This window comes from Engystomops pustulosus, chromosome 10 (genome assembly GCF_040894005.1).
Source record: "Engystomops pustulosus chromosome 10, aEngPut4.maternal, whole genome shotgun sequence".
Classification (NCBI taxonomy): domain Eukaryota; kingdom Metazoa; phylum Chordata; class Amphibia; order Anura; family Leptodactylidae; genus Engystomops; species Engystomops pustulosus.
The window spans coordinates 12160067-12187911 of NC_092420.1; the positions used below are offsets into that span (position 1 = coordinate 12160067).

General features: G+C 42.7%; 1 protein-coding gene across 1 annotated transcript in view; it reads right to left on the reverse strand.

The window, feature by feature from the left end:
• The window catches only part of CPNE9 (copine family member 9), a 176849-nt gene that overhangs the window by 115679 nt on the left and 33325 nt on the right, over positions 1 to 27845 (reverse strand). Inside the window, exons 3-5 of the mRNA XM_072128058.1 lie at positions 25518 to 25558; positions 22256 to 22302; positions 6632 to 6735 (exon numbers count right to left, since the gene is read on the reverse strand). Coding sequence (XP_071984159.1) covers positions 6632 to 6735; positions 22256 to 22302; positions 25518 to 25558 — 192 coding nt within the window. The remainder of the gene's footprint in view (positions 1 to 6631; positions 6736 to 22255; positions 22303 to 25517; positions 25559 to 27845) is intronic.

Below are 27845 nucleotides of genomic sequence, written 5' to 3' on the forward strand. Positions count from 1 at the left end.
GACCACCAGGAAGGCTAACACTAAAACCTTCACTACTATGGACATCCCAGGATACTGACTGTAACCCCTAGACTATCAGGTATACTAACACCAATGCCTTCACTGCCCTATACCACCATATACACTAACAATATCCCCTTCACTTCCCTGAACCACCAAGAGCACTAACAGCCATAGACCACCAGGCGCACTGACAATAACTCATTCATTTCCCGAGACCACCACATATAAAGATATTAACCCAATCACCACCCACCTAGGAAAGCCTTAATGTTATCAATGCACTACGCCAACAGGTATTCGGAAATTAACCTGATACGACCAACTCTTATACCGCCCTAGACCACCAAAAATACTACCACCAGCACCTGCACAGCTATAGACCACCAGGGATAATGACATTCATTCCATTACTTACTGACATTACTCTTTAACTGCTTCATACCACAAAATATACAGTCACTAACTCCCTCACGGTCCAAGACCACCAGACATTTACTCATTCATTGCCTTAGGCCAACAGATAGAAGACGTTAACCCCTGGTATACCGCCTGACATGCGGAAAATCTTTACTTTGCATCCTCTAGGCTCCAGGGCAGAGGGGGGTCTAGTTGTGTTGCCCCTTTCTTCCAGTGTAATCAATGGGGTATAAACATAGAGCCGCCCTTCATCCATACATTACACAGACAGGACGGATCATCGTTATGATCTTATGGCTTAATTAGACCATAATTACATGTAATTGTCTCTTAACGAGATTGTCTTGTGACCCTTGGGGCCTATTATTATGTGTAAACCTTAATTAACCAGATGATCCTGTGATCCAGGGGCCAGTCTGACCCTGATGGCAGAAGGGATGGGCTACTTGCCCCTATATATTATATAGGGGGGGGGGGACATCTTGATTTTTGCATAATATATTAGGTAAGTTGTAGGAAAGCACTTTTCATATATGGCCACTGGGGGCGCTGTACTATTAATCATACATAAATATAAGATATGCACAGTAAATCTATCTCATTGTAGAAAAAGTTATTGTATCACCCACTCCCTACTTACATGAATAGAGGTGAGGTCAGTATACAGTGCTCCCTGCTGTCAAATATAAAAATACTGGAGGTCACGGTCTAATATGGGTCATGAAGGGTGCGTTATTATTACAGCTACAAAGTATAATGCGCTTATTACAGGCTTCATCACATTGTAATTTCCCAATAATTCACATGACCAAAAGAATAACACTTCTAATATAAGTGTAAATCATTGCCTCAGAACTGTGGGGGAGGGGCCTCAAACACACTATGTTCTCCAGAACGGCCATATAACACCACATATCTTAGATAGACGGCCACGAAGGAGCTAAAGGAGTCTACAATTCTTTCATTAGGCGGAAAGAATCGGGTACTGCTGCTTATAAGCTTTAGATAAAGTTAGGAAGAACACTTTTCTTTTGACTCCGCCTTAGAACACACCCCCGAGGAGTTATTACTTCCCCCAAGGAAGGAAAAACATATATATCTTAGATAAAATAGTCACCTCCAGCTAATGGTTGTAATCTATGGGGTAGGCTTGAACCATGGCTATAGAGGAAATGGGCAGCAAAATTCCTAAAGTGCCCCCCCCCCCAAAATAGAGAATTGAGCTAGCATGGGCATTTTGTGGAGATGGGTTTAGCGCCTGACCTTGCTCTATACTCCATTTCAATATACTACACAGGTCATATGACAGCATGTATCTTTGAGAGATGGTATGTGGTGAGCAATGGTCTCTTGGGCCCAACAAATACATTTTTTCTTGGCGGCTATCCTTTGTAAAACCCTACAAAATAGACCCTAGTAGCCTCCAAATAGTGTTGGACCTCTGGGGTCTAGTATTAGGTTAGTACCTGTGCCCACCAGAAGATCCTGGGATAGTCTAACACTGGCAATAGGTGGCAGTCAAAATTTGAAATTTACAAAAAGAAGGGGGTGCTGCTGATCTACACAAGAAGGAAAACTTCTTATATTTCATCTCCGCCCTTGTACACGCCCCTGAGGAGCAGGCACTTCCCCCAAGGGAAGAGAAAGAGATGCTTCATAGTTCAGGTAGAACAACTACATGGTTCAAGGCATACTCAATGGGGGTCATTTACTAAGGGCCCGATTCGCGTTTTTCCGACGTGTTACCCGAATATTTCCGATTTGCGCCGATTTCCCCTGAATTGCCCTGGGATTTTGGCGCACGCGATCGGATTGTGGCGCATCGGCGCTGGCATGCACGGGACGGAAATCGGGGGCGTGGCCGAACGAAAACCAGAAGGATTCAGAAAAAACGCTGCATTTTAAAAAAAATCTGTCGCGGAGCTTGCACTTACCTTCACTCAGCCCAGCTCGGTGAACTCCAGCGCGTTCCGATGCTTTTCAGCGCAGCAGCGCCACCTGGTGGACGTCGGAGGAACTACCTTAATAAATCCCCCAATATTCCACTGCAAAGCATCATGGTTCTAAATGGAGAACTAATCATCCCAATAGCCTCCACGGTTGTGTCATCCCGGAGCCCCCCCACTCCTCACTCAGACGCGGCAGCCGTGTAATTTCACTTGAACATATGATAAAAAAAAAAAGGGAATTGATTGTATTTTTAGACTCTATTTGTGGCGATTCTGTTCTATTTTACAAGAGTCAGATCAATCTATTGTACTGCAGCCGAGAACATGCACCCCTGGCACATCTCATCCAGAACACCACTCCCTGCCGCTACACCCGGATAGACAGGGCCGGCGCCAGCACTGGGCATACCTGGGCAAGTGTCGGGGCCCAGAGCTGCTGGGGGGGGCCAACATAAGGCTGCACATAAGGAATGAGAGGGGCTGTATGTAATGAATCCATAGGGGGAGAGGGGGGCTTATATAAAATAACCATGAGGGTACTGTATATAAGATAACCATGAGGGGGCTGTTTGGGATGATAAACTAGAGAATATTTTAGGGAACAGAAGACTGTTTTAGTTTCTGAAATTTTGAAAGCTTCCACATGAGTTCACTGCAAAGGGGCCCACAGAGGCTCTGTCACCCAGGAGCCTACCGAAATCTAGAGCCGACCCTGTTGATGACACACCCAGCTCAGCTACAGCTGCATAAAAAGTATATTGTAGCTCCTCTGGGATTTATTCACTCACACATTACAGACGGTCCCTGACTTAAGGACACCTGACTTACAGACGACCCCTAGTTACAGATGGACCTCTCGGCCCACTGTGACCTCTGGTGAAGCTCTTTGAATGCTTTAGTTTAGTCCCAGTAATGATCAGCTACAAGGTGTCTGTAATTAAGCTTTACTGATAGTCCTTCTTCCCATGACAGCTCGAAATTTTGTAAATCTGATTGTCACAGGGAAATTTTTTGTCTGGACCTATAATTATAAAGTGTTCGAGTTCCAACTTACATACAAATTCAACTTAAAGGGAACCTGTCATCAGCAATTGGTCTAATAAACCACTACCAGTATATTGTCAAACAGCATAAAACAGTGCGGTGGCCTCATCCAGAAAATCAACTTTGAAGTGAGATGTAAATTGTTTGTATAGAGTCAAGGAGGCGGAGATTATAACACTGAAGTCAAGGTGGGGGCTCTGATCGCCTCCTCTTCTGTGACTGACATCATGCATCGCATCGGACTTCAGGAGATCCAGAGCAGCAATGCACTAATGGTGTCTGCTAAGCCTCATTTACAGAAAGAGCAGCATTTCAAGATTTAAGGTGACACAAGTGATAAGGTGATTCTTTATTCCAAGATGCGTTTTGGTGTTTTTCAGCCATTGGTAAAAAGAATTGCCTCTTGCTGCATCAGGAACCTCATTTTTACTTAAGACAGGGAGCAGAAGCCCACTGCAGCTGGATTGCAAATATGTCTTACTGCCTTTTCCATATGCACGGTCCCCTACTTAAAGGGATATTCCCATTTCAGCAAATGAATATTATTGTTGGCATTATAAAAAGTTATACAATTTTCCAATATACTTTCTGTATCAATTCCTTACAGTTTTCTAGATCTCTGCTTGCTGTCATTCTTTGGAAAGCTTCTATGTTTACTACAAGTGGACAGAAATCTGACCACGGTCACACAGGTGCACGGCTCGTTAGTATCACACAGAGTAATCAGAGCTCTGGGTTATAACGAGCCGTGCACCTGTGTGACCATGCACAGATTTCTGCCCTCTGGTACTAAAAATAGAAGCTGTTCATAGAAGGACAGCAAGCGGAGATCTGGAAATCTGTGAGGAATTGATACAGAAAGTATATTGGAAAATTGTATAACTTTTTATAATACAAACAACAGCATTAATTTCCCGAAATGGGAATATCCCTTTAAGGACACCCGATTTACAGATGACCCCCAGTTAAAGACGGACCCCTCTGCCCCCTGTGACCTCTGGTGACCTCTCTGGATGTTACTATAGTCCCAGACTGCAATGATCAGCTGTAAGGTGTCTGTAATGAAGCTTTATTGATAATTCTTGGTCCCATTACAGCAAAAAATGTTGAAACTCCAATTGTCACAGGGGCAAATTTTTCTTTTTCCTGGATCTACAATTACATACAAATTCAACTTAAGAACAATCTTGTATGTAACTTATCTTGTATGTAACCCGGGGACTGCCTGTAATTGTGTGTTTTTACTTACCTTGCACCCTGACAGAATCCAGTTCTGAGTCCCAGGGTTTGCTTTGCTTTGGATGCATTTAAAAAAGAAAAAAACATGTGACTTATCTGTGCTGCTCACTCCTCAGTTCTCAGCCCCCACCTTTGTGCTCCAGTACAGCTCCTCCCTCCTGCTCCTTCACTCACACAGGGACAGTGCTCAGGGTCTGGTCAGCTGACATCAGTGGGGGAGGGAGGAGCTGTACAGGAGCACAAAGGTGGGGGCTGGGAGCTGAGGAGTGAGCAGTAAAGACAAGTCACATGTTTTTTTCTTTTTTAAATGCATCCAACCAAAGCAAACCTTGGATTCTGTCAGGGTTCAAGACAAGTTATAACACAGAATTATATGGTAATGTAAATGCTCAAAAAAGGAAGAAATCCATCTTTGCAATCCAGCTGAAATGGGCTTCTGCACCCTGTCCCTGGTGACAGGTTCCCTTTAAATCTCGGAGTGCTGCCTCTTCCCAAAATTTATTGATCTATTTATCTATCCAAACCACAACAAAATCGGTGATAACGCAGAACTCCATGGCTGAAATCATGGTAATTCCGGGCCGACCTTCTAGAAGCCGGCACCATGTATACATTTCCCTGTCTTTGTATCAGAAGTCCATGGAGCTGTTACGGCGTAAACTCCTGGAGAGAGTATCTCTGCCTGTATCTATCGATCTATCTATAAACCTTGTATCTCTCCGCAGTATTTATCTCCCCTCTCGGAGTAAGTCGAGGGATCTTTGCAGTGAATGCAGGTCACCTACATGAGCGATACGGATTATAAATAGATATAATCTCACAAGTGTCTGTCCCTCCGGCATCGAGGGGTTAATAGGCGTCCTCCCAGCAGGACCAGGGAGGCTGTTGCCACAGTAACAAATATCTCCATGGATCCTGACTGTCCCACTTTCTCTCCGGTCCCCAATACAGACACGTGTCATAGTCATCACAGTGCGTGACATCAGCGTATTGTCAGACGCATAATAAGAGAACCTCATAGCAATGACATTTTTAGATATTTGGAAGAATAATTTACAGGGGTCAGATAAGATTAGAAAAAAAAGGGTGTGTATTTATAAAAAGAGTGTCCCCCCTGTCCATAGGCAATGTTTAGTATTGCAACTATATCCCATATTTGGACATTCTAGCTTCTCCTGCTCGATAACAAGTGGAGTAGATTGGCACTTTATACAATCTGTCTAACTCCTGGGGCAGAGTTACTTACCCGTTCCATTCACGATCAAGTGGCGCGTTCTGTGTGGAGGATTCGGGTGTTCCAACGATTCACTAAGGCAGTTACCCCGATGTCCACCAGGTGTCGCTGCTGCGCTGAATTCCGTCGGAGTGCACTGAAGTTCACCAAGCGAGGCCGGGTGCAGGTAAGCGCGTGTCAAGCGACACATTTTTTTTTTTTAAATACGGAGGGTTTTCCGAATCTGACGGGTTTTCCGATGACCACGCCCCCCAATTTCCGTCGTGTGCATGTCGGCGCCGATGCGCCACAATCCGATCGCGTGTGCCAAAATCCCGGGGCATTTCAGGGAAAATCAGCGCAAAACGGTAAAATTTGGTTAACCCCACGTAAAAACGCGATTCGGGCCCTTAGTAAATGACCCCCCTTTTGCTCTGTACATGCTGCCTGCAGATAGGACACTATGTACAATCTGCTCAGCTCCTCCTGCTCTATAACATGCTGCCTGCAGATAGGACACTATGTACAATCTGCTCTGCTCCTCCTGCTCTATAACATTCCCATGTTATTATGGGAATATATTTGCGTACAATTATGCATCTACTATAATATTTTAATACATTTCAACAAGATTTTTAGGCTAGGCAGCGACTTTTGATTTGGTAATCAAATACATATTCACACACATTCACTTTTCTGCCATTAGTCACCGAGTAGCCTTAAGCTTAGAGTGATGTCCATTGTAAAAATAACATGAAATACTCACACGTCAAACCTTAAATTCTGTTTCTCTTCAAAAAAGTAATCCAGCACGAACTTGCGGACAAAATCTGGATTCAGCGTGTTGTCGATTACTTCGGTCCGGCCAAACTGCGAAAAATACAATATACATGGTACTTAGTCCTGTGTAGCATTGCCTATGGGCTGTATGATTTACAAGCTCCCTGCCAATCATCACAATTACCTGACTTTCCAAGGCACACAGACTGCCCAAATAGCAGTCCCCTTAAATAAAGCAAAAATTGTTTCCTATAGTCACCACTAGAGGGAGCTTTTGAGCTTACTGTATACTTTCAGCTCATTAGCTCCCCCTTGTGGTGACTAAAGGAAAACAGAATTATACATTGAAAGCATTACTCAGCATGGGGTAAATAGTAATACAATGGTAATTTTTGGGCCTACAATACTACAAGTCTGCACTGTCAATCTGCGAAGCAATGATGTTGCTCCTGCGCCCTGTTCCTGATTGACCCTCCTCAATTGGCCTGTAGAGGCCTACAGCATCTAAAAAAAAGCCGGAGCAGTGATATCACAACTCTAGCTTCCAGGTACACCACGTCCTAGGAATTGGGGTTCTTAGGAGGGTAGGAGGTCTTCCAGTTACCTTTTAAAGAGGGAAACTAGTTTTCCAGGGAGAACAACAGAGGAACAAAATAATCGAAAAGATTCTGCAAGTATATGTCAGGGTCCTCGGGGTCAGAGAATCTCCCTTTGGTGATTCCCCACACCCTTTATGTATTACATATTCACTTTGCCTGGAGTGCTCCTTTAATTCCTCAAAATAACTAAATCCAATTTCCCTCTCACATCGCAGGATGAGCCTCGTATTCCACGGATATGTCAATAAGCGGAATACTCACATTTTTTAATTAAGAAAGTTACGGGCGGCGCAGTATCGATGCTCAGCCTGTCTTCAGGGGAAATAGATCATTAGCAGGAACCGTTATCTAATACATTGATTCCCTGCGAGTCCGGGTGACTGGGGAGAAAAGCCGCTGGAGGCCGACCATCGGAGAACCACGGATTTTAATGAATTTGGGAACAGCAACAGAACATTAAGTTGGGTTTAATAACTTTAATTATATCTAAATTTTCGGCAGATACTGCAGCCAATTAGGATAATGTTCCTCAGTAATCACCACCATTAAGGAAGCGAAAGGGCAGACGTGTTGTGAATTAGAGAAGCCATTAACGTCTATTGTTAGTGCAGTATGGCGCTGCGATTCTCATTATCTTACTCAAATATGTGCTAAATGGCTACCGAAAAGGTTAAAACAACACATATACTGTATAATAATATCATAGCGCCACATCGATGATAGTCCAACTACATTTATTACATAATTTCCTCAAACAGGAAGTTGTCGGGATCTACTTCCTGTCAGCCATGTTAGCTCTTATAGAGAGAATTACCTTGCCTACATACAGTGATTGACAGTAAGAGTCCTGATTACCACGCCCACACACAGTGATTGACAGTGAGAGTCCTGATTACCCCGCCCACACACAGTGATTGACAGTGAAAGTCCTGATTACCCCGCCCACACACAGTGATTGACAGTGAAATTCCTGATTACCCCACACACACACAGTGATTGACAGTGAGAGTCCTGATTTCCCTGCCCACACACAGTGATTGACAGTGAGAGTCCTAATTACTCTGCCCACACACAGTGATTGACAGTGAGAGTCCTGATTTCCCTGCTCACACACAGTTATTGACAGTGAGAGTCCTGATTCCTCCACCCACACACAGTGATTGACAGTGAGATTCCTGATTACCCCTCCCACACACAGTGATTGACAGTGAGGTTCCTGATTACCTCGCCCACACACAGTGATTGACAGTGAGATTCCTGATTACCTCGCCCACACACAGTGATTGACAGTGAGAGTCCTGATTACCTCGCCCACACACAGTGATTGACAGTGAGAGTCCTGATTACCTCGCCCACACACAGTGATTGACAGTGAGATTCCTGATTACCTCGCCCACACACAGTGATTGACAGTGAGAGTCCTAATTACCCCGCCCACACACAGTGATTGACAGTGAAAGTTATGATTACCCCGCCCTCACACAGTGATGGACAGTGAGAGTCCTGATTACCCCGCCCACACACAGTGATGGACAGTGAGAGTCCTGATTACCTCGCCCACACACAGTGATTGACAGTGAGAGTCCTGATTACCCCACCCACACACAGGACTTTTTCTATCTACGAGTCCTGACAGGTTTTATTCCGCTTTTAAATCCATAAATCCCACTGCAAACCCCATAAACCCGTATATCCCAGAGCTCGGCTTCTCTCCCTCTATCATTTTCTGCCCTCAGATAGGAGGGTCCAAATCACCCAAACAGGTTCACTTTAACTGTGACAGTCCTGGAGTTCTCATTAAACCCTCTTCTGAGCTTCTGCTACTCCCAAGCATCACACAAGTTCCATCTTAATCCCAGTTTAATCAGACAGTGCCGCAGATTAGCAATAGCGGGAGGTAGCAGCCGGAGGGACATATGGGTCCTGTTTCAGTTCATGTGCCATAAAATAATCAGGCAGAACAAGTGAAAGTCGGGTCAGCTGTGTCACTTCATGTCCCTAAATCCTGTCTAATACTTGTTTTCTAGAAGAGACTGATAATGAACCCTCCAAGGCAAGCAACTACTGCTGCAGGGCTGTGAAAGAGCAACATAGGTGGTCAGAGCCACACCCCCTCAGTGATGTCATCACTGCCTGCCCACTCTTGTCTCCACCCATTCTGGACAGATCTCCGCTATCCTGCACCTGCTTCCCCTAGTGCACGGCAAATCCAACTAACTATACATCTGACATAGATGCAGTTTGTTACAATGTATCAGTTATCAGCTATAGCAGAAAGCGCAGATGAATATGTTTTATTTACATTAAATGTAACAACTCATTTAAAGCGGTATTCCACAATGAAGCATTTCCCCATAGAATATGGCACAAAGGCTAAAATGTAGGGAGTTCATCTGGAGCCCCGCATCTACCGGAGAGGGGGTCCTAAGCTTCCAGACACATCTCTGCATCCAAAACCATACAATGAATTCTGTGTACAAATACAAACAAGAATCTGGAATGCTAATGAAGCGCAGATCTGACATTTGATATAAAGGTATCCCATGATCCCTTACAGTAATGAGTCATTTATATGCAAATTCCAATGAGCCGTAGTTTTTTTTTTTTTTGGAGAATACAACCCAATTAATTAAAAAGGCGTCTAATCCTATTACAGTGTCAAAAACCACAATCCTAAAATGTTAAATCTGTGCTATGAGCTTTAGAAAAGGATCTTTTTTTTTAAAGAAACAGCGCCACCTTTCTATATAGGCTGTGTCCGGTATTGCACCCTATCCCCATTCACCTTAATACTGCAACTTAATTATAAGCAATATATGATAATTAGCTTGCAAGTGCATTGTGGGTAGTCCCACTCTCTGCATCAAGCTCTTTCAAGGTATCAAGCTGCTTCCTGCTGCTGTAGTATTTAACCAGAAGCTTGCTACAGATTTTAAAGTAGAGTGGACAATGTTTGAAGCGATGCAGAGCAGAGAGCACAGCAGTGTCAGAACATGTCACCAGTGCACTTGGAGAAGCTACAACCCTGGCATCTATAACCATATTTCACAGACCTGCTGCTACTAACAACATACACAAACATAGGTCTGATTACACATCTTTGCAGGGATAAGACCTAACACTGACTGCAACCTGCGAGGTCACAGCTGCTGACAGGTTCCCTTTAAATCTGTTCGTGCAGGGGATTTGGAGCGACCTGTGCAGAATCTGGATGTAAAAATTATATGAAGGGAGGACATCTACTCTAGCTGTACAATACTTCTGCCTCAGGGCGGCACATAGGGCAGGGTATATATAGCAAGGTACTTGCCGGGTAAATAGGGCAATATACAGATAGGGTATATAGAGTAATGTGCTGACAAAGTATATAGGGCAGGGTATATGGAACAATGGCACGGTATGTATGATAATGTGCTGACAATGTATATAGGGCAGTGGTGGCAAACCTATGGCACGGGTGCCAGAAGTGGCACTCGGAACCATTTTTGTGGGCACTCAGACCATTGGCCCAGGACAGAGGTCACCAAATATGACCAAATCCATCAAACCTTTCTGCAGTCCCAGGCAACTTAAGAGATGCTGCTCTAAATGCTATTTTAAAGTGACACTTTATTGGCTGTTTGGAACTGCGGGAAAAGTGAGAAGGTTTTGATGTGGAAGAACAGGAAGCAATAAGTTACTTCTTAAAAATCCATGTTGGCACTTCATGTTAAATAAGTGGTTTTAGCTTGTAGTTTGGGCACTCTGTCTCCAAAAGGTTCGCCATCACTGATATAGGGCAATGTGTAGACAAGGTATATAGGGTAATGTGCAGACAAGGTATATAGAGGAATGTGCTGACAAGGTATATAGGGCAATGTGTAGACAAGGTATATAGGAAAATGTGTAGACAAGGTATATAGGGCAATTCATAGACAAGGTATATAGGGCAATGTGTAGACAGGGTATATAGTGCACTGTGTAGACAAGGTATATAGGGCAATGTGCTGACAAGGTATATAGGGCAATGTGTAGACAAGGTATATAGGGCAATGTGTAGACAAGGTATATAGGGCAATGTGCTGACAAGGTATATAGGGCAATGTGTAGACAAGGTATATAGGGCAATGTGCTGACAAGGTATATAGGGCAATGTGTAGACAAGGTATATAGGGCAATGTGCTGACAAGGTATATAGGGCAATGTGTAGACAAGGTATATAGGGCAATGTGTAGACAAGGTATATAGGGCAATGTGTAGACAAGGTATATAGGGCAATGTGCTGACAAGGTATATAGGGCAATGTGTAGACAAGGTATATAGGGCAATGTGCTGACAAGGTATATAGGGCAATGTGTAGACAAGGTATATAGGGCAATGTGTAGACAAGGTATATAGGGCAATGTGCTGACAAGGTATATAGGGCAATGTGTAGACAAGGTATATAGGGCAATGTGCTGACAAGGTATATAGGGCAATGTGTAGACAAGGTATATAGGGCAATGTGCTGACAAGGTATATAGGGCAATGTGTAGACAAGGTATATAGGGCAATGTGTAGACAAGGTATATAGGGCAATGTGCTGACAAGGTATATAGGGCAATGTGTAGACAAGGGTATATAGGGCAATGTGTAGACAAGGTATATAGGGCAATGTGCTGACAAGGTATATAGGGCAATGTGTAGACAAGGTATATAGGGCAATGTGCTGACAAGGTATATAGGGCAATGTTTAGACAAGGTATATAGGGCAATGTGTAGACAAGGTATATAGGGCAATGTGCTGACAAGGTATATAGGGCAATGTGTAGACAAGGGTATATAGGGCAATGTGTAGACAAGGTATATAGGGCAATGTGCTGACAAGGTATATAGGGCAATGTGTAGACAAGGTATATAGGGCAATGTGTAGACAAGGTATATAGGGCAATGTGTAGACAGGGTATATAGGGCAATGTGTAGACAAGGGTATATAGGGCAATGTGTAGACAATGTATATAGGGCAATGTGTAGACAAGGTATATAGGACAATGTGTAGACAAGGTATATAGGGCAATGTGTAGACAAGGTATATAGGGCAATGTGCAGACAAGGTATATAGGGCAATGTGCAGACAAGGTATATAGGGCAATGTGCAGACAAGGGTATATAGAGCAATGTGTAGACAAGGTATATAGGGCAATGTGTAGACAAGGTATATAGGGCAATGTGTAGACAAGGTATATAGGGCAATGTGTAGACAAGGGTATATAGGGCAATGTGCTGACAAGGTATATAGGGCAATGTGTAGACAAGGTATATAGGGCAATGTGCTGACAAGGTATATAGGGCAATGTTTAGACAAGGTATATAGGGCAATGTGTAGACAAGGTATATAGGGCAATGTGCTGACAAGGTATATAGGGCAATGTGTAGACAAGGTATATAGGGCAATGTGCTGACAAGGTATATAGGGCAATGTGCTGACAAGGTATATAGGGCAATGTGTAGACAAGGTATATAGGGCAATGTGTAGACAAGGTATATAGGGCAATGTGTAGACAAGGTATATAGGGCAATGTGCAGACAAGGTATATAGGGCAATGTGCAGACAAGGTATATAGGGCAATGTGCAGACAAGGTATATAGGGTAATGTGCAGACAAGGTATATAGGGCAATGTGCAGACAAGGTATATAGGGTAATGTGCAGACAAGGTATATAGAGGAATGTGTAGACAAGGTATATAGGGCAATGTGTAGACAAGGTATATAGGAAAATGTGTAGACAAGGTATATAGGGCAATTCATAGACAAGGTATATAGGGCAATGTGTAGACAAGGTATATAGGGTAATGTGTAGACAAGGTATATAGGGCAATGTATAAGCTTTGTAGAAGTGGATGACTCTAATAGATGACAAATGCTTCCGGCCAATCCCTATTATTAAGGGATCGGAGAGCGTTGGGCAGATATTCCTAGCTGAGGCTCATGGATTGCCCGCTCCCTGTGTTATGTTTAATGCATCGGGCACGCTTCCAGCATTTCATGAAATCATTACTTCCAAGTAATAGGGAATTCCTCTGCCATCTGCATTACATTCTGTGTCAGGATTGAGGTTAACGCGCCCCCCTTGTATCTGTAATCCCGGCTGCGCACTGCGAATCCTCCCCCCTTCCGTCTGTGTATTTAGCAGGTCTCAGTCTTTCAGTTCTGCATTTATTCCGCTCCGTTTCACTGTATCACTTATTCTGGATATTACACCCCCATATAAAATACTCCACCTGCCCTCGCCTATGGGAGGGGTCTTGTATGTCATATGTACAGTAGACCCCTGTAACACCAATAATTAATCTATACCTTTAGTACAGGTAGGTGATGCCACCTGCTTACTGATACAGAGCTCCAAGTCCCCTGCATAGCCATGTAATAAATAATGGCAACACGCAGTCACCACAAAGTATTCTTAAATGTACGCCCCCCTGAATCTGTAATATGTATTCTCTACAATTTGTTTTAATCTGTTTGAAGTACTAACAAGGAAGGGAATCCCATAAGGAAGGGAACCGCGTCCAGATAATGGAGAGCTCTGATTGGCTGTCATTCGTCACTTGGTTTGGAGAATGGAAAAGCCACTTGAGGAAATAGGCAGAGCAGATGGTACAGAGGACTGAGCAGAGATTCACACCGGCCCCATGGAATACATAGTGACAAGGATATTTATCTGCAGCACGTGGTCTCTGCCGTCTCAGCTGCAGCGATCCTGTCCACAGCAGAGGGTCTGGTACAGTCTCCTCACCACTGGGGTAACGTAATTGACCTGAGAAAACCTTAGTGGGGTGATTAAACTGGGAAACTACCCAGAAGTAACGATGGATGTCTATAGAGTATAAGAATTTAAAGGGGAACTTTAGCTTTGTTCACATTCAAGTGAACAGTCCCCTGTATAGTTTGGGCACCAGAAGCTTCCTAGAGTTTCTCATGGGGTTGTATGATCCCTGCTGATCTGATACTTGACATTACAATTGGTCATCTGTACCAAATTGACCCCCTTTAACAACTGTGGACCTCTGCTGTGAACTCAAATACTGGGGTTCATTTACTAAGGGCTCCGCGGCCACACTTTCGTGGGGTTTCTCGACTTTTTCTGTTTTGCGCCAAATTCTCCCGGGATTTTGATGCACGTGAACGAATTTCTGCGCAATCGCGTTGGCTTTCATGCAACATAAATGGGTGGGGGGGGTGGCCATCGGATTCGGAAAAAACGCAGAATTTAAAAAACGAAGTGTGTCGCAAAATCAAGCACTTACATGCATCGGGAAGAAGATGGTGAACTCCGGCGGACCTCGGCGCAGCAGTGACACCTGCAGGAAGTTGGACGCACGAGCTTGCTGAATCGCCGGAAGACCCGAATCCTCGTCGGAGAACGCGCCGCTGGATCGCGGCAGCCCCTCCCCTAAGGTCCTAAGAGGGACAATAGAGGGTGCATACAGAGCCATATCTATGTGTATAAGATATTATGTTACCGGCGTTTCTTATTCAGGCCACCAAAAGTACAATAAAGCTGTCATTCCTTATAATGATAATGAAAAGGCTCTGTATATCTGTCCTGGGCTACACAATAAAGCTGTCATTCCTTATAATGATAATGAGAAGGCTCTGCATATTCTGTCCTGGGCTACACAATAAAGCTGTCATTCCTTATAATGAGAAGGCTCTGCATATTCTATCCTGGGCTATACAATAAAGCTGTCATTCCTTATAATGATAATGAGAAGGCTCTGCATATTGTGTCCTGGGCTACACAATAAAGCTGTCATTCCTTATAATGATAATGAAAAGGCTCTGCACATTCTGTCCTGGGCTACACAATAAAGCTGTCATTCCTTATAATGATAATGAGAAGGCTCTGCACATTCTGTCCTGGGCTACACAATAAAGCTGTCATTCCTTATAATGATAATGAGTAGGCTCTGCACATTCTGTCCTGGGCTACGCAATAAAGCTGTCATTCCTTATAATGATAATGGGAAGGCTCTGCACATCCTGTCCTGGGCTACACAATAAAGCTGTCATTCCTTATAATGATAATGAGAAGGCTCTGCAAATTTTGTCCTGGGCTATACAGTAAAGCTGTCATTCCTTATAATGATAATGAGAAGGCTCTGTATATCTGTCCTGGGCTACACAATAAAGCTGTCATTCCTTATAATGATAATGAGAAGGCTCTGCACATTCTGTCCTGGGCTACACAATAAAGCTGTCATTCCTTATAATGATAATGAGAAGGCTCTGCACATTCTGTCCTGGGCTACACAATAAAGCTGTCATTCCTTATAATGATAATGAGTAGGCTCTGCACATTCTGTCCTGGGCTACGCAATAAAGCTGTCATTCCTTATAATGATAATGAGAAGGCTCTGTATATCTGTCCTGGGCTACACAATAAAGCTGTCATTCCTTATAATGATAATGAGAAGGCTCTGCAAATTTTGTCCTGGGCTACACAATAAAGCTGTCATTCCTTATAATAATGAGAAGGCGCTGTATATATGTCCTGGGCTACACAATAAAGTGGTCATTCCTTATGATAACGAGAAGGCTCTGTATATCTTTCCTGGGCTACACAATAAAGCTATCATTCCTTATAATGATAATGAGAAGGCTCTGCAAATTTTGTCCTGGGCTACACAATAAAGCTGTCATTCCTTATAATAATGAGAAGGCATTGTATATCTGTCCTAGGCTACACAATAAAGCTGTCATTCCTTATAATGATAAAGAGAAGGCTCTGCACAGCTGTCCTGGGCTATACAGTAAAACTGAAAAGTGATCCGTAGAGGACAGGAAGTGTGAAGGGATCTAGTGGACAGTATTTTACAATCATTAGTTTTTTATTTAATTTAGTATATTATAATTAACCCTCCAGTATATTTTACTTGTATTTAAATAGGAGGCTTGAGGGGAGGGGCTAATTAATTCAATCAGTCTTTCCCAGTGGCCGTGACCGACGCAAGATTTCCCACTAGATGCAGATCTCATTTAGTTTTCCTTTAGTTTCTATATCTCCGGCTCAAGTTCATTAGACGATATTATCTGCTGCGGTATTCTGTCTGTAACACTGTAACGCAGGCTGCACCGAGGTGACTCTCCAGCGGTAATCGCTACACTGTGCAGCAGAGATGTGTCAGTCACGCTCCGCACTATCGTCTGGCCCCAGTCATCCAGATCAGGAGTGATTAACTCTGCAGCTGCCAATGACCAGTGATAGGAGGAGGGTGAAAATTAGGGTCTTAAAGGGATTTTTTAAAACCTATCCTTTAGAATAAGTGCCAAGTATCACATCGTTGGGGATCTGACACCCCGATCTCACAACAATCAGCTGTTCTGGACTTCCTCTAATTCCATAAGTCCTCCACTAGTGGCCAAAAGGGGAACTGCAACTCTGTTAATGGAGCTAAGTTGCGGTACACATAAGGCGGAAAGGCTTATGAGTTCCTTGAGGGGTGTTGGACCCCTCCTATATGATACTGAGAATAGCCTCCAGAATCAAAAAAATGGAAAACCCCTTTAAGTTCAGGATAGATGTCAATGTGAGGCCCATAGTCATCAGATTAAACATGGGTAGACCAGGTGCCCGTTGCGATCATGTCCCACATCCACCTGGAGATTCGACCTTCCTCCCTTAACATCACCTTTAAGAGCTCTGTTTTTTATCCCCAGACCAATGACCATGATGATCCCTACCCATTTCCTGATTCCTATACCCCATACCCATCGGGCATCATCTCCTGCCAATACAAAATTTCACAGCAAGATGATCAAATTTTCCGATTTCTTTTTAAAAATTCTAAAAAGTAGCAAAACATTGGTCTTGGTGCTGCCCCCTACAGCTACACCCCTGTACTACGGATGGCGGAGTATTGGGATTTTCTTGCACTTTCCCCTTCTGCAAAAAATTGCAGAAGGGGGCAAATACTTTTTTTTTTTTACGGCTCCGGCAATATATAGACTCAATTACAGACCGGGTGTAGGCGGAAACACAACCGGCGATGATATTACTCTGTGATCCGTACGGATTATACTACAGGTAATGTGATCAGTCCTCTCCCTGCAGGGAAATAAGATAAGAATTTATAGGGGTAATTCATAGCGAGCACTAACCCCCTCCCCCCCGCCCCCTGCCCAATACATACTTATTATTATTATACGGTCATAGCCTATTCTACATGGATGAGGCTCATCTGAAGCCTTGGGGCCCCAATCTGTACCAGGGGCCCCACCTAACATGCTCCATGTATAATACTGTAGTCTCCATGTATGGCAAAGGGGCCATTAGGACCCCCCCAAGCAGCAGAACATGGGAGTGAGTGAAGCCTCTGCGCCCCCTATAGCTACACCCCAAAGCCCATAGGTAATGCATCAATTTTCCTAGAAAAGTCTCCCAAGAAGAGAATGCGAGGAGGAGCCGCATCTACATCTGCTGAACCCAGGGAGGATTTCCTGCTTGAGCAATCCAGTATAATACTCACACCCCATTACATACCGCAAACACTCAGCGTCACACATCAAAGAGCAAAGCCCTGGGAAATAAATGGATAGAAAAGTCTAACCTGACATATACAGGAGGAACGTAAGGATTACATGTTAACAGGTGCTCACTGAATATTTTATACAGAATTTTTTTTTTCTTGCAAAAGGATCAGTATTATAGTTATATTCTTGTACATAGGGGGCAGTATTATAGTAGTTATATTCTTGTACATAGGGGGCAGTATAATAGTAGTTATATTCCTGTACATAGGGGACAGTATTATAGTAGTTATATTCTTGTACATAGGGGGCAGTATTATAGTAGTTATATTCCTGTACATAGGGGGCAGTATTATAGTAGTTATATTATTGTACATAGGGAGCAGTATTATAGTAGTTATATACCTGTACATAGGGAGCAGTATTATAGTAGTTATATTCTTGTACATAGGGGGCAGTATTATAGTAGTTATATTCTTGTACATAGGGGCAGTATTATAGTAGTTATATTCTTGTACATAGGGGGCAGTATTATAGCAGTTATATTCTTGTACATAGGGGGCAGTATTATAGCAGTTATATTCTTGTACATAGGGGGCAGTATTATAGCAGTTATATTCTTGTACATAGGGGGCAGTATTATAGTAGTTATATTCTTGTACATAGGGGGCAGTATTATAGCAGTTATATTCTTGTACATAGGGGGCAGTATTATAGCAGTTATATTCTTGTACATAGGGGGCAGTATTATAGCAGTTATATTCTTGTACATAGGGGGCAGTATTATAGCAGTTATATTCTTGTACATAGGGGGCAGTATTATAGTAGTTATATTCCTGTACATAGGGGGCAGTATTATAGTAGTTATATTCTTGTACATAGGGGGCAGTATTATAGTAGTTATATTCTTGTACATAGGGGGCAGTATTATAGTAGTTATATTCTTGTACATAGGGGGCAGTATTATAGTAGTTATATTCTTGTACATAGGGGGCAGTATTATAGTAGTTATATTCTTGTACATAGGGGGCAGTATTATAGTAGTTATATTCTTGTACATAGGGGCAGTATTATAGTAGTTATATTCCTGTACATAGGGGGCAGTATTATAGTAGTTATATTCTTGTACCTAGGGGGCAGTATTATAGTAGTTATATTCTTGTACATAGGGATCAGTATTATAGTAGTTATATTCTTGTACATAGGGGGCAGTATTATAGTAGTTATATTCTTGTACATAGGGGCAGTATTATAGTAGTTATATTCCTGTACATAGGGGGCAGTATTATAGTAGTTATATTCTTGTACATAGGGGGCAGTATTATAGTAGTTATATTCCTGTAAATAGGGGGCAGTATAATAGTAGTTATATTCCTGTACATAGGGGGCAGTATTATAGTAGTTCTATTCTTGTACATAGGGGGCAGTATTATATTAGTTATATTCTTGTACACAGGGGGCAGTATTATAGTAGTTATATTCTTGTACATAGGGGCAGTGTTATAGTAGTTATATTCTTGTACATAGGGGGCAGTATTATAGTAGTTATATTCTTGTACATAGGGGGCAGTATTATAGTAGTTATATTCCTGTACATAGGGGGCAGTATTATAGTAGTTATATTCTTGTACATAGGGGGCAGTATTATAGTAGTTATATTCTTGTACATAGGGGGCAGTATTACAGTATTTATATTCTTGTACATAGGGGGCAGTATTATAGTGGTTATATTCCTGTACATAGGGCAGTATTATAGTAGTTATATTCTTGTACATAGGGGGCAGTATCATAGTAGTTATATTCTTCTACATAGGGGGCAGTATTATAGTAGTTATATTCTTGTACATAGGGGGCAGTATTATAGTAGTTATATTCCTGTACATAGGGGCAGTATTATAGTAGTTATATTCTTGTACATAGGGGGCAGTATTATAGTAGTTATATTCTTGTACATAGGGGCAGTATTATAGTAGTTATATTCTTGTACATAGGGGCAGTATTATAGTAGTTATATTCCTGTACATAGGGGGCAGTATTATAGTAGTTATATTCTTGTACATAGGGGGCAGTATTATAGTAGTTATATTCCTGTACATAGGGGGCAGTATTATAGTAGTTATATTCCTGTACATAGGGGGCAGTATTATAGTAGTTCTATTCTTGTACATAGGGGGCATTATTATATTAGTTATATTCTTGTACACAGGGGCAGTATTATAGTAGTTATATTCTTGTACACAGGGGGCAGTATTATAGTAGTTATATTCTTGTACATAGGGGGCAGTATTATAGTAGTTATATTCCTGTACATAGGGGGCAGTATTTTAGTAGTTATATTCTTGTACATAGGGGGCAGTATTATAGTAGTTATATTCTTGTACCTAGGGGGCAGTATTACAGTATTTATATTCATGTACATAGGGGGCAGTATTATAGTGGTTATATTCCTGTACATAGGGCAGTATTATAGTAGTTATATTCTTGTACATAGGGGGCAGTATCATAGTAGTTATATTCTTGTACATAGGGGGCAGTATTATAGTAGTTATATTCTTGTACATAGGGAGCAGTATTATAGTAGTTATATTCCTGTACATAGGGGCAGTATTATAGTAGTTATATTCTTGTACATAGGGAGCAGTATTATAGTAGTTATATTCTTGTACATAGGGGGCAGTATTATAGTAGTTATATTCTTGTACATAGGGGGCAGTATTATAGTAGTTATATTCCTGTACATAGGATGCAGTATTATAGTAGTTATATTCTTTTACATAGGGGGCAGTATTATAGTAGTTATATTCTTGTACATAGGGGTAGTATTATAGTAGTTATATTCTTGTACATAGGGGGCAGTATTATAGTAGTTATATTCTTGTACATAGGGGGCAGTATTATAGTAGTTATACTCTTGTACATAGGGGACAGTATTATAGTAGTTATATTCTTGTACATAGGGGGCAGTATTATAGTAGTTATATTCTTGTACATAGGGGGCAGTATTATAGTAGTTATATTCCTGTACATAGGGGGCATTATTATAGTAGTTATATTCCTGTACATAGGGGGCAGTATTATAGTAGTTATATTCCTGTACATAGGGGGCAGTATTATAGTAGTTGCAGTAGCTGGGAGTGAAGTATTTGGACGCTGTGTGATAGTATGAAGTAATGTATTCCTGCTCCTTGGTTCTTGAGGAGATAAGGGCTTTGCAGACAATAACCTCATCATCTTCTCTGGAATCTGCTAAACACACACATTTTTACTATCAGGTTAATGGGTAATTGCTTGTGAAATGACCTGATGCCTCTTATATTAGATATTCACCCTGTGATGGGATACTGCTATGTTATCACATTGATGAGGCTTGTGCAGATTTTTCTCGCTCGGTGAAAGAAGGATAATTTGCAACAATGGGAAAATAAAACAAAAAAAATCTGCAATTAAAACAGTAATAATAATAATAATAAATAGAAAGTTTTGTGTAAAGTTTTGTCTAACAATGAAGCAAACATTGCATATTGTCCAAAGTAAAGAGCCTCCTCTTGTGTTGTGTATACGGCTCCTATACTGCCCATTGTTTGTGAAACAGCGCCCCCCGGGCTCACGTTGTGTGTGGTATCCTATAATTTATGTCCGACCCATATTATAGGCCTTGAACACATCTTGGATGTATGTAAAGCCAGAGAGACTGGGGGTCATTTACTAAGGGCCCGTTTCGCGTTTTCCCGACGTGTTACCCGAATATTTCCGATTTGCGCCGATTTTCCCTGAATTGCCCCGGGATTTTGGCGCACACGATTGGATTTTGGCGCGTCGGCGCCGACATGCACGCGACGGAAATCGGGGTCGTGGCCGAACGAAAACCCGACGGATTCGGAAAAACCGCTGCATTTAAAAAACAAAAAGTGTCGTGGAGCTTGCACTTACCTTCACCAGGAATAGGCCGGTGTACTTGAGTGCATTTCAGCGGACCTCAGCGCAGCAGCGCCACCTGGTGGACGTCGGAGGAACTGCCTTAGTGAATCCCGGCCGGACCCGAATCCACCGCAGAGAACAAGCCGCTGGATCGCAAATGGACCGGGTAAGTAAATCTGCCCCACTGTCTTTTATCAGTGCACAGGAGAATACGGGTGTGTACCAGGTATACAAGGCCCATTTAAAGGGTCGGACCTTTAATAAGCAGATGGATCAACAATGCTCCCCAAATTTTTGGCAAAGGCCTGTTTCTGGGCCAGGACTCCCAGCTAGGCTGTGCATTGCGCGTCTGGTTAGGCTTCCATCCAGGTCATGATTCAAGGCCTCTTAAAAGGGTCGGACATTGACATATATAATTGCTACTTCCCAAGAGAATGGCAATGTCCTAATTTTTGGATCGAGAGATCATTTGCACAGCCTTTATGACTCCTTATGCCGACACATTTCACTCCTTTTGGAGAATCAGTACCCCCACATCTTGGGGTAAAGAGCAGCCATGTTAAAAACACAATAATAATAATAAGAGAAATCCATAAAAACTCACCTCAGTCCATTCCTTGTTCCCGATCCCTTGCACGTATAATACGACCACTGGAAAACAAGAGGAGATTGTCAGCTTGTCCGTGGATATTGTACAGGTTACAGGCGTAGTAATTATAACCTGATTTGCGCGGCGGTGTAATCTCTTTATATTCTTATTGGCCCCAAAGGACCCGGCGAGGATCCAGCATCTGAATATCTGCGCAGCCAAATCTCTGGCTTCATGCACAGCAGATGTAAGTGTGAGCTCTATATATTCAGTAAATCTATGCCAATCACCGCACATCATGGGAGCAGGGGTGTCATGACCAGATAATAGACCAATAGGCATGAAAGGGTTAACGCTATCATTATCACCATCCTATCTCATTTATCAGTACTAGTGTATGAAACTGTGACATACAACTTCCCTGCCTGAAGGATCTCTGTACAACCATAAGAAGAGCATGGAGAGGAGGGGGATGCAGCTGCACTGTGGGTGTGAGACTGCATGCTATGAAAAGAGATGGTGAGCAGGGAGACACATGCACAGGGACGCATCTGCTTCAGGCGGCTGATCACTGATCCTTGAGGGGGCGGCAGATCGCTACTGGGGGAGGCTGTGTATAGTATCTACTGGATGAGGCTGTGTATATTATCTACTGGGTGAGGCTATGTATAGTATCTACTGGGCGAGGCTATGTATAGTATCTACTGGGTGAGGCTGTGTATGGTATCTACTGGGCGAGGCTATGTATAGTATCTACTGGGCGAGGCTGTGTATGGTATCTACTGAGTGAGGCTGTGTATGGTATCTACTGGTTGAGGCTGTGTATAGTATCTACTGGGGGAGGCTGTGTATAGTATCTACTGGGGGAGGCTGTGTATAGTATCTACTGGGGGAGGCTGTGTATAATATCTAATGGGGGAGGCTGTGTATAGTATCTAATGGGGAAGGCTGTGTATAGTATCTACTGGGGGAGGCTGTGTATAGTATCTACTGGTTGAGGCTGTGTATGGTATCTACTGGTTGAGGCTGTGTATGGTATCTACTGGTTGAGGCTGTGTATAGTATCTACTGGGGGAGGCTGTGTATAATATCTAATGGGGGAGGCTGTGTGTAGTATCTAATGGGGGAGGATGTGTATAGTATCTACTGGGGGAGGCTGTGTATAATATCTAATGGGGGAGGCTGTGTATAGTATCTAATGGGGGAGGATGTGTATAGTATCTACTGGGGGAGGCTGTGAATAATATCTACTGAGTGAGGCTGTGTATGGTATCTACTGGTTGAGGCTGTGTATAGTATCTACTGGGGGAGGCTGTGGATAGTATCTACTGGGGGAGGCTGTGTATAGTATCTACTGGGGGAGGCTGTGTATAATATCTAATGGGGGAGGCTGTGTATAGTATCTAATGGGGAAGGCTGTGTATAGTATCTACTGGGGGAGGCTGTGTATGGTATCTACTGGTTGAGGCTGTGTATGGTATCTACTGGTTGAGGCTGTGTATGGTATCTACTGGTTGAGGCTGTGTATGGTATCTGCTGGTTGAGGCTGTGTATAGTATCTACTGGGGGAGGCTGTGTATAATATCTAATGGGGGAGGCTGTGTATAGTATCTAATGGGGGAGGATGTGTATAGTATCTACTGGGGGAGGCTGTGTATAATATCTAATGGGGGAGGCTGTGTATAGTATCTACTGGGGGAGGCTGTGTATAATATCTAATGGGGGAGGCTGTGTATAGTATCTAATGGGGGAGGATGTGTATAGTATCTTATGGGGGAGGATGTGTATAGTATAGTATCTACTGGGGGAGGCTGTGTATAGTATCTATTGGGGGAGGCTGTGTATAGTATAGTATCTACTGGGGGAGGCTGTGTATAGTACTTATAGTACTTATTGTGGGAGGCTGTTTATAGTATTTATAGGGAGAGGCTGTGTATAGTATCTACTGGGGGAGACTATGTATAGTATCTGTTGTGGAGGCTGTGTATAGTATCAATTGTGGAGGCTGTGTGTTTTAGTTCAGGGGGTGTGGTATAAATAACAAATTGTGGGTGCTGTAGATACTATAATTTATTTGGGGGCTATATAAAGGTTGTTTTGTGTGGGGAAGAGTGTGTTAAGTCACGTTGTGAAGATAATATATATTTAGGAAGATGCTTCTTTATACTGTAAGTGACAGATTATTTTAGGGGCGCAGTGTGGAGTTGTGCTGCATGGAGCTGAAGACATTTCACTGTGAATTCAGCAGAGATAAACCATGGCCGGTACAATTCGTAAAGAAGTCCTGTAAGGTACTAGATACTAGATATCACTAATGCCTGTGTCATTGAGTGACAACCAGTGTATGAGTTAGCATCATCGGGCGTGGGGAGGGGTGCAGCATTTTCAATTTTCACCTCAGGCAGCAAAAAGGCTAGAAATGTCCTGCATTCATATTATTACCAACTATACAGTTACACCCCGACTGCATATGCATTGCAAATCCAGCACCTAAACTAGCTGGACCACCCACTTAAAGGAAACCTGTCACCAGGGACCTCATTTTCACTAAAGCCAGGTTGCAGAAGCCCATCACACCTGCATTACAAATCTGTCTTTCTGCTTTCTCTAAGCATTTGCATTACACTATAATTGTGTGTAATAACTTACCTTGCACCCTGACAGAATCCTCTGTGTAGTCCCAGGGGTTGGGCTTTGGTTTGGATGCATTTCAAAAAACAACATTTACAATGCAGGTGTGACCTGTCTTTAGTGAAAATGAGGTCCCTAGTGACGGGTTCCCTTTAAAGGCGAAGGGGTTGCAGTTCCCACCCCTTCTCTTACTGGGACAGGCCTTCATTTTTATCAAAAAAATAGGGGCAAGTATGGACCTGAGCTCGGCACACAACACAACTCTGACATCACTCCAGGAAGAGCGCCCCTATCTGGAAGCAAAGAGACCAGCAGGAAGAGTGACAAAGACGTATCCATTTTCTTTGTACGAAGTTATGGAACTTTTATATGTACTTTGTTCAAGATCTCTGCTTGCTGTCAGGGAATGTATATATTCTCCTTCTTTGTAGCCTTTGTTATAGATGTTGTAGTAGGTTACAATGTGTCTTGGAAGTCCTTTGTAAGCTTGTACACAATTATCTGTTCCTATAACATATGACACATGCATAGGTAGATGGGAACACCCCACCTATACTCAGTGGCTTCACTATTCTACCCCTATCTACTTTTTTCCCCCATGCTTTACACTGCAGTACCACAGGACAATAATGCGCTCAACACTTACCCGGATCAGACTTGGAGAATGTATCCATGTCCAGTAGACTCCTACAAAACAAGAGAACAATAGAATATATTATAGAATACCATGAAACACTCTTGGCTACAGTAATATACTGTGTTATGCCTAGGGGAGAGTCTGAGAAGGCGGAGCTTAACACAGAGAGTCATAACTCAGAGTCATGCTCCGCCCCTCATATCTGCACTAACAATGTATCAATGTTGTGGGATGTGTTTCTTTAAGGATTTACCCTCAGCCTGACTTGATGTTCACATCCTGAGTGCAAGTGATTGTGACATATAAGGGTTAATGGAATTGGCAGCGTCGGACCGTCATTAATTATACAATGTCCATGAAGCCATTAGCGTCTCTATAATACAGATATATAAGTGACGATGCATATACCATCAGAGGGGCCTCCATTCATATGGAATATTTAGTAGATATGAATAATGTAGGTAACTTATCTCAGATGACTCCTAAGGGCATCCTCAGAGGGCATCAAGAACCATAACCCATTAATAATAATAATAATAATAAAAATTCCTTTATCTATATAGTGCACACAGATTATGCAGCGCTACGCAGAACTTGCCAGATCAGTCCCTGTCCCCAATGGGGCTCACAATCTAATCAACCTAACAGTATGTTTTGGAGTGTGGGAGGAAACCGGAGGACCTGGCGGAAACCCATAAACACAGAGAGAACATACAAACTCTTAGCAGATAGTCTGATTCTGAGTGAATGGAAGAAACTTTGTAATATACTTCATCAGGGACAAACGCTTCTTTTTCTATTTATTGGGAGAGGACAGAAGTCCCCCCTTTTATGAAAATATAAAAAGCTCCGCCTACATTTTGAGAGTTTCTTGGCAAAATTATGCAAATAAGCAGGTCAACATCTGCAAAGAGTTTGTATGTTCTCTCTGTGTTTGTGTGGGTTTCCTTCCTCTGGGTCCTCCGGTTTCCTCCCATATACTGGTAGGTTGATTAGATTGTGAGCCCCATTGGGGACAGGGACTGGTTTGACAAACTCTGAGCAGCGCTGTGTAATCTGTGTGCGCTATATAAATAAAGAATTATTATTAATTATTATTATTCCTAACAACTGAAAATTAGTAAAAAATAATATTTCACAGTCCTGCTGCTACTAACAACATATACAAAGGTGTGATTACACATCTCTCCAGGGACAATACGAACACTGGCTGCAGTCTCCATAGTCTTTTGAAAGAATTATACCTTCCTTTGTTAAAGGGTTTGTACCAAGTCCAATTGTCATCGTCATTTCAGACTCCAACAGTATTAAAAGGAATGGTCTGGGCGCACGCTCGATCTCTGGCTTCATTCAATTACAGAGAATAGGACCCCCATGATCAGTTGGTCCCCACCAATCAGATTGCTATCCCCTGCCTACTCTATGGATAGCAATCCAACTTGTTACAACCCCTTTAAGATTGTTGCAATGGTTCAAAATCTCACAGGACACGTGGATTACTCACTAGTCGCGCACCTTTAAGCTGCAGTAAATGCAGATATTTCATGTTAATCGGGTAACACGGAGCCGGTAATTACTCACAGCCGCTAATATCCTCCATCTATAGACGTTAAACACCTCTAATAATCTGCTATTACTTTCATTGAATTCTGTAATCTCTCTATTATACCACAAGCTTACACCCCGGCTGGGAGATCGGACCGCGTAGACTTGACAAGTTTAGCGCGGTACAGAAGGATCTTGATTTAAAAGGACAGTAATGTAACTGCAACAATGTATAAGGCTGAGAAGAGAAGGCATAGCCCGCCATTACATTGCCGTGACTTATGTAGCAATTTCCTGGTAACTATATAACGAAAGCAAGATTCCAGCCTTGACACATTTTTGATGATTGCTACATATAAGATATAACCTTTAGTACCTCTGTAGTAACCCTGGAGTAAAAGTCTAGTATGATTTAGACAAAAAATCTTCCATCTTGCAGTTTTTACCCTCCACTGGAGCACCCAGTAAGCTGTAATTTCCTGCTACCTCCAGATCACTTTTTAGCTATACTGTGTAGATTGGGACGGAGTCCGCAGAGCCATCTCATTATCATAACAGGGAGAAGTGTGAATCTATACAGAAAGATAAGGTTTTGTTTTTGTAACAGCAGACAATTGTAGTGTGGACGCACCATGGAATGAGTCTAAGATATTGGGGCTTATTTACTAAGGGTCCGCGAATGGGGAACTCTGTTGGCCCGGAGCAGAGAAGCGACACATGCAGGATATCGGGCGCGCGGTCTTAGTGACTCGTGGCACAGTGCATTCCGGGCGGACAATGCACTTTCGGGGA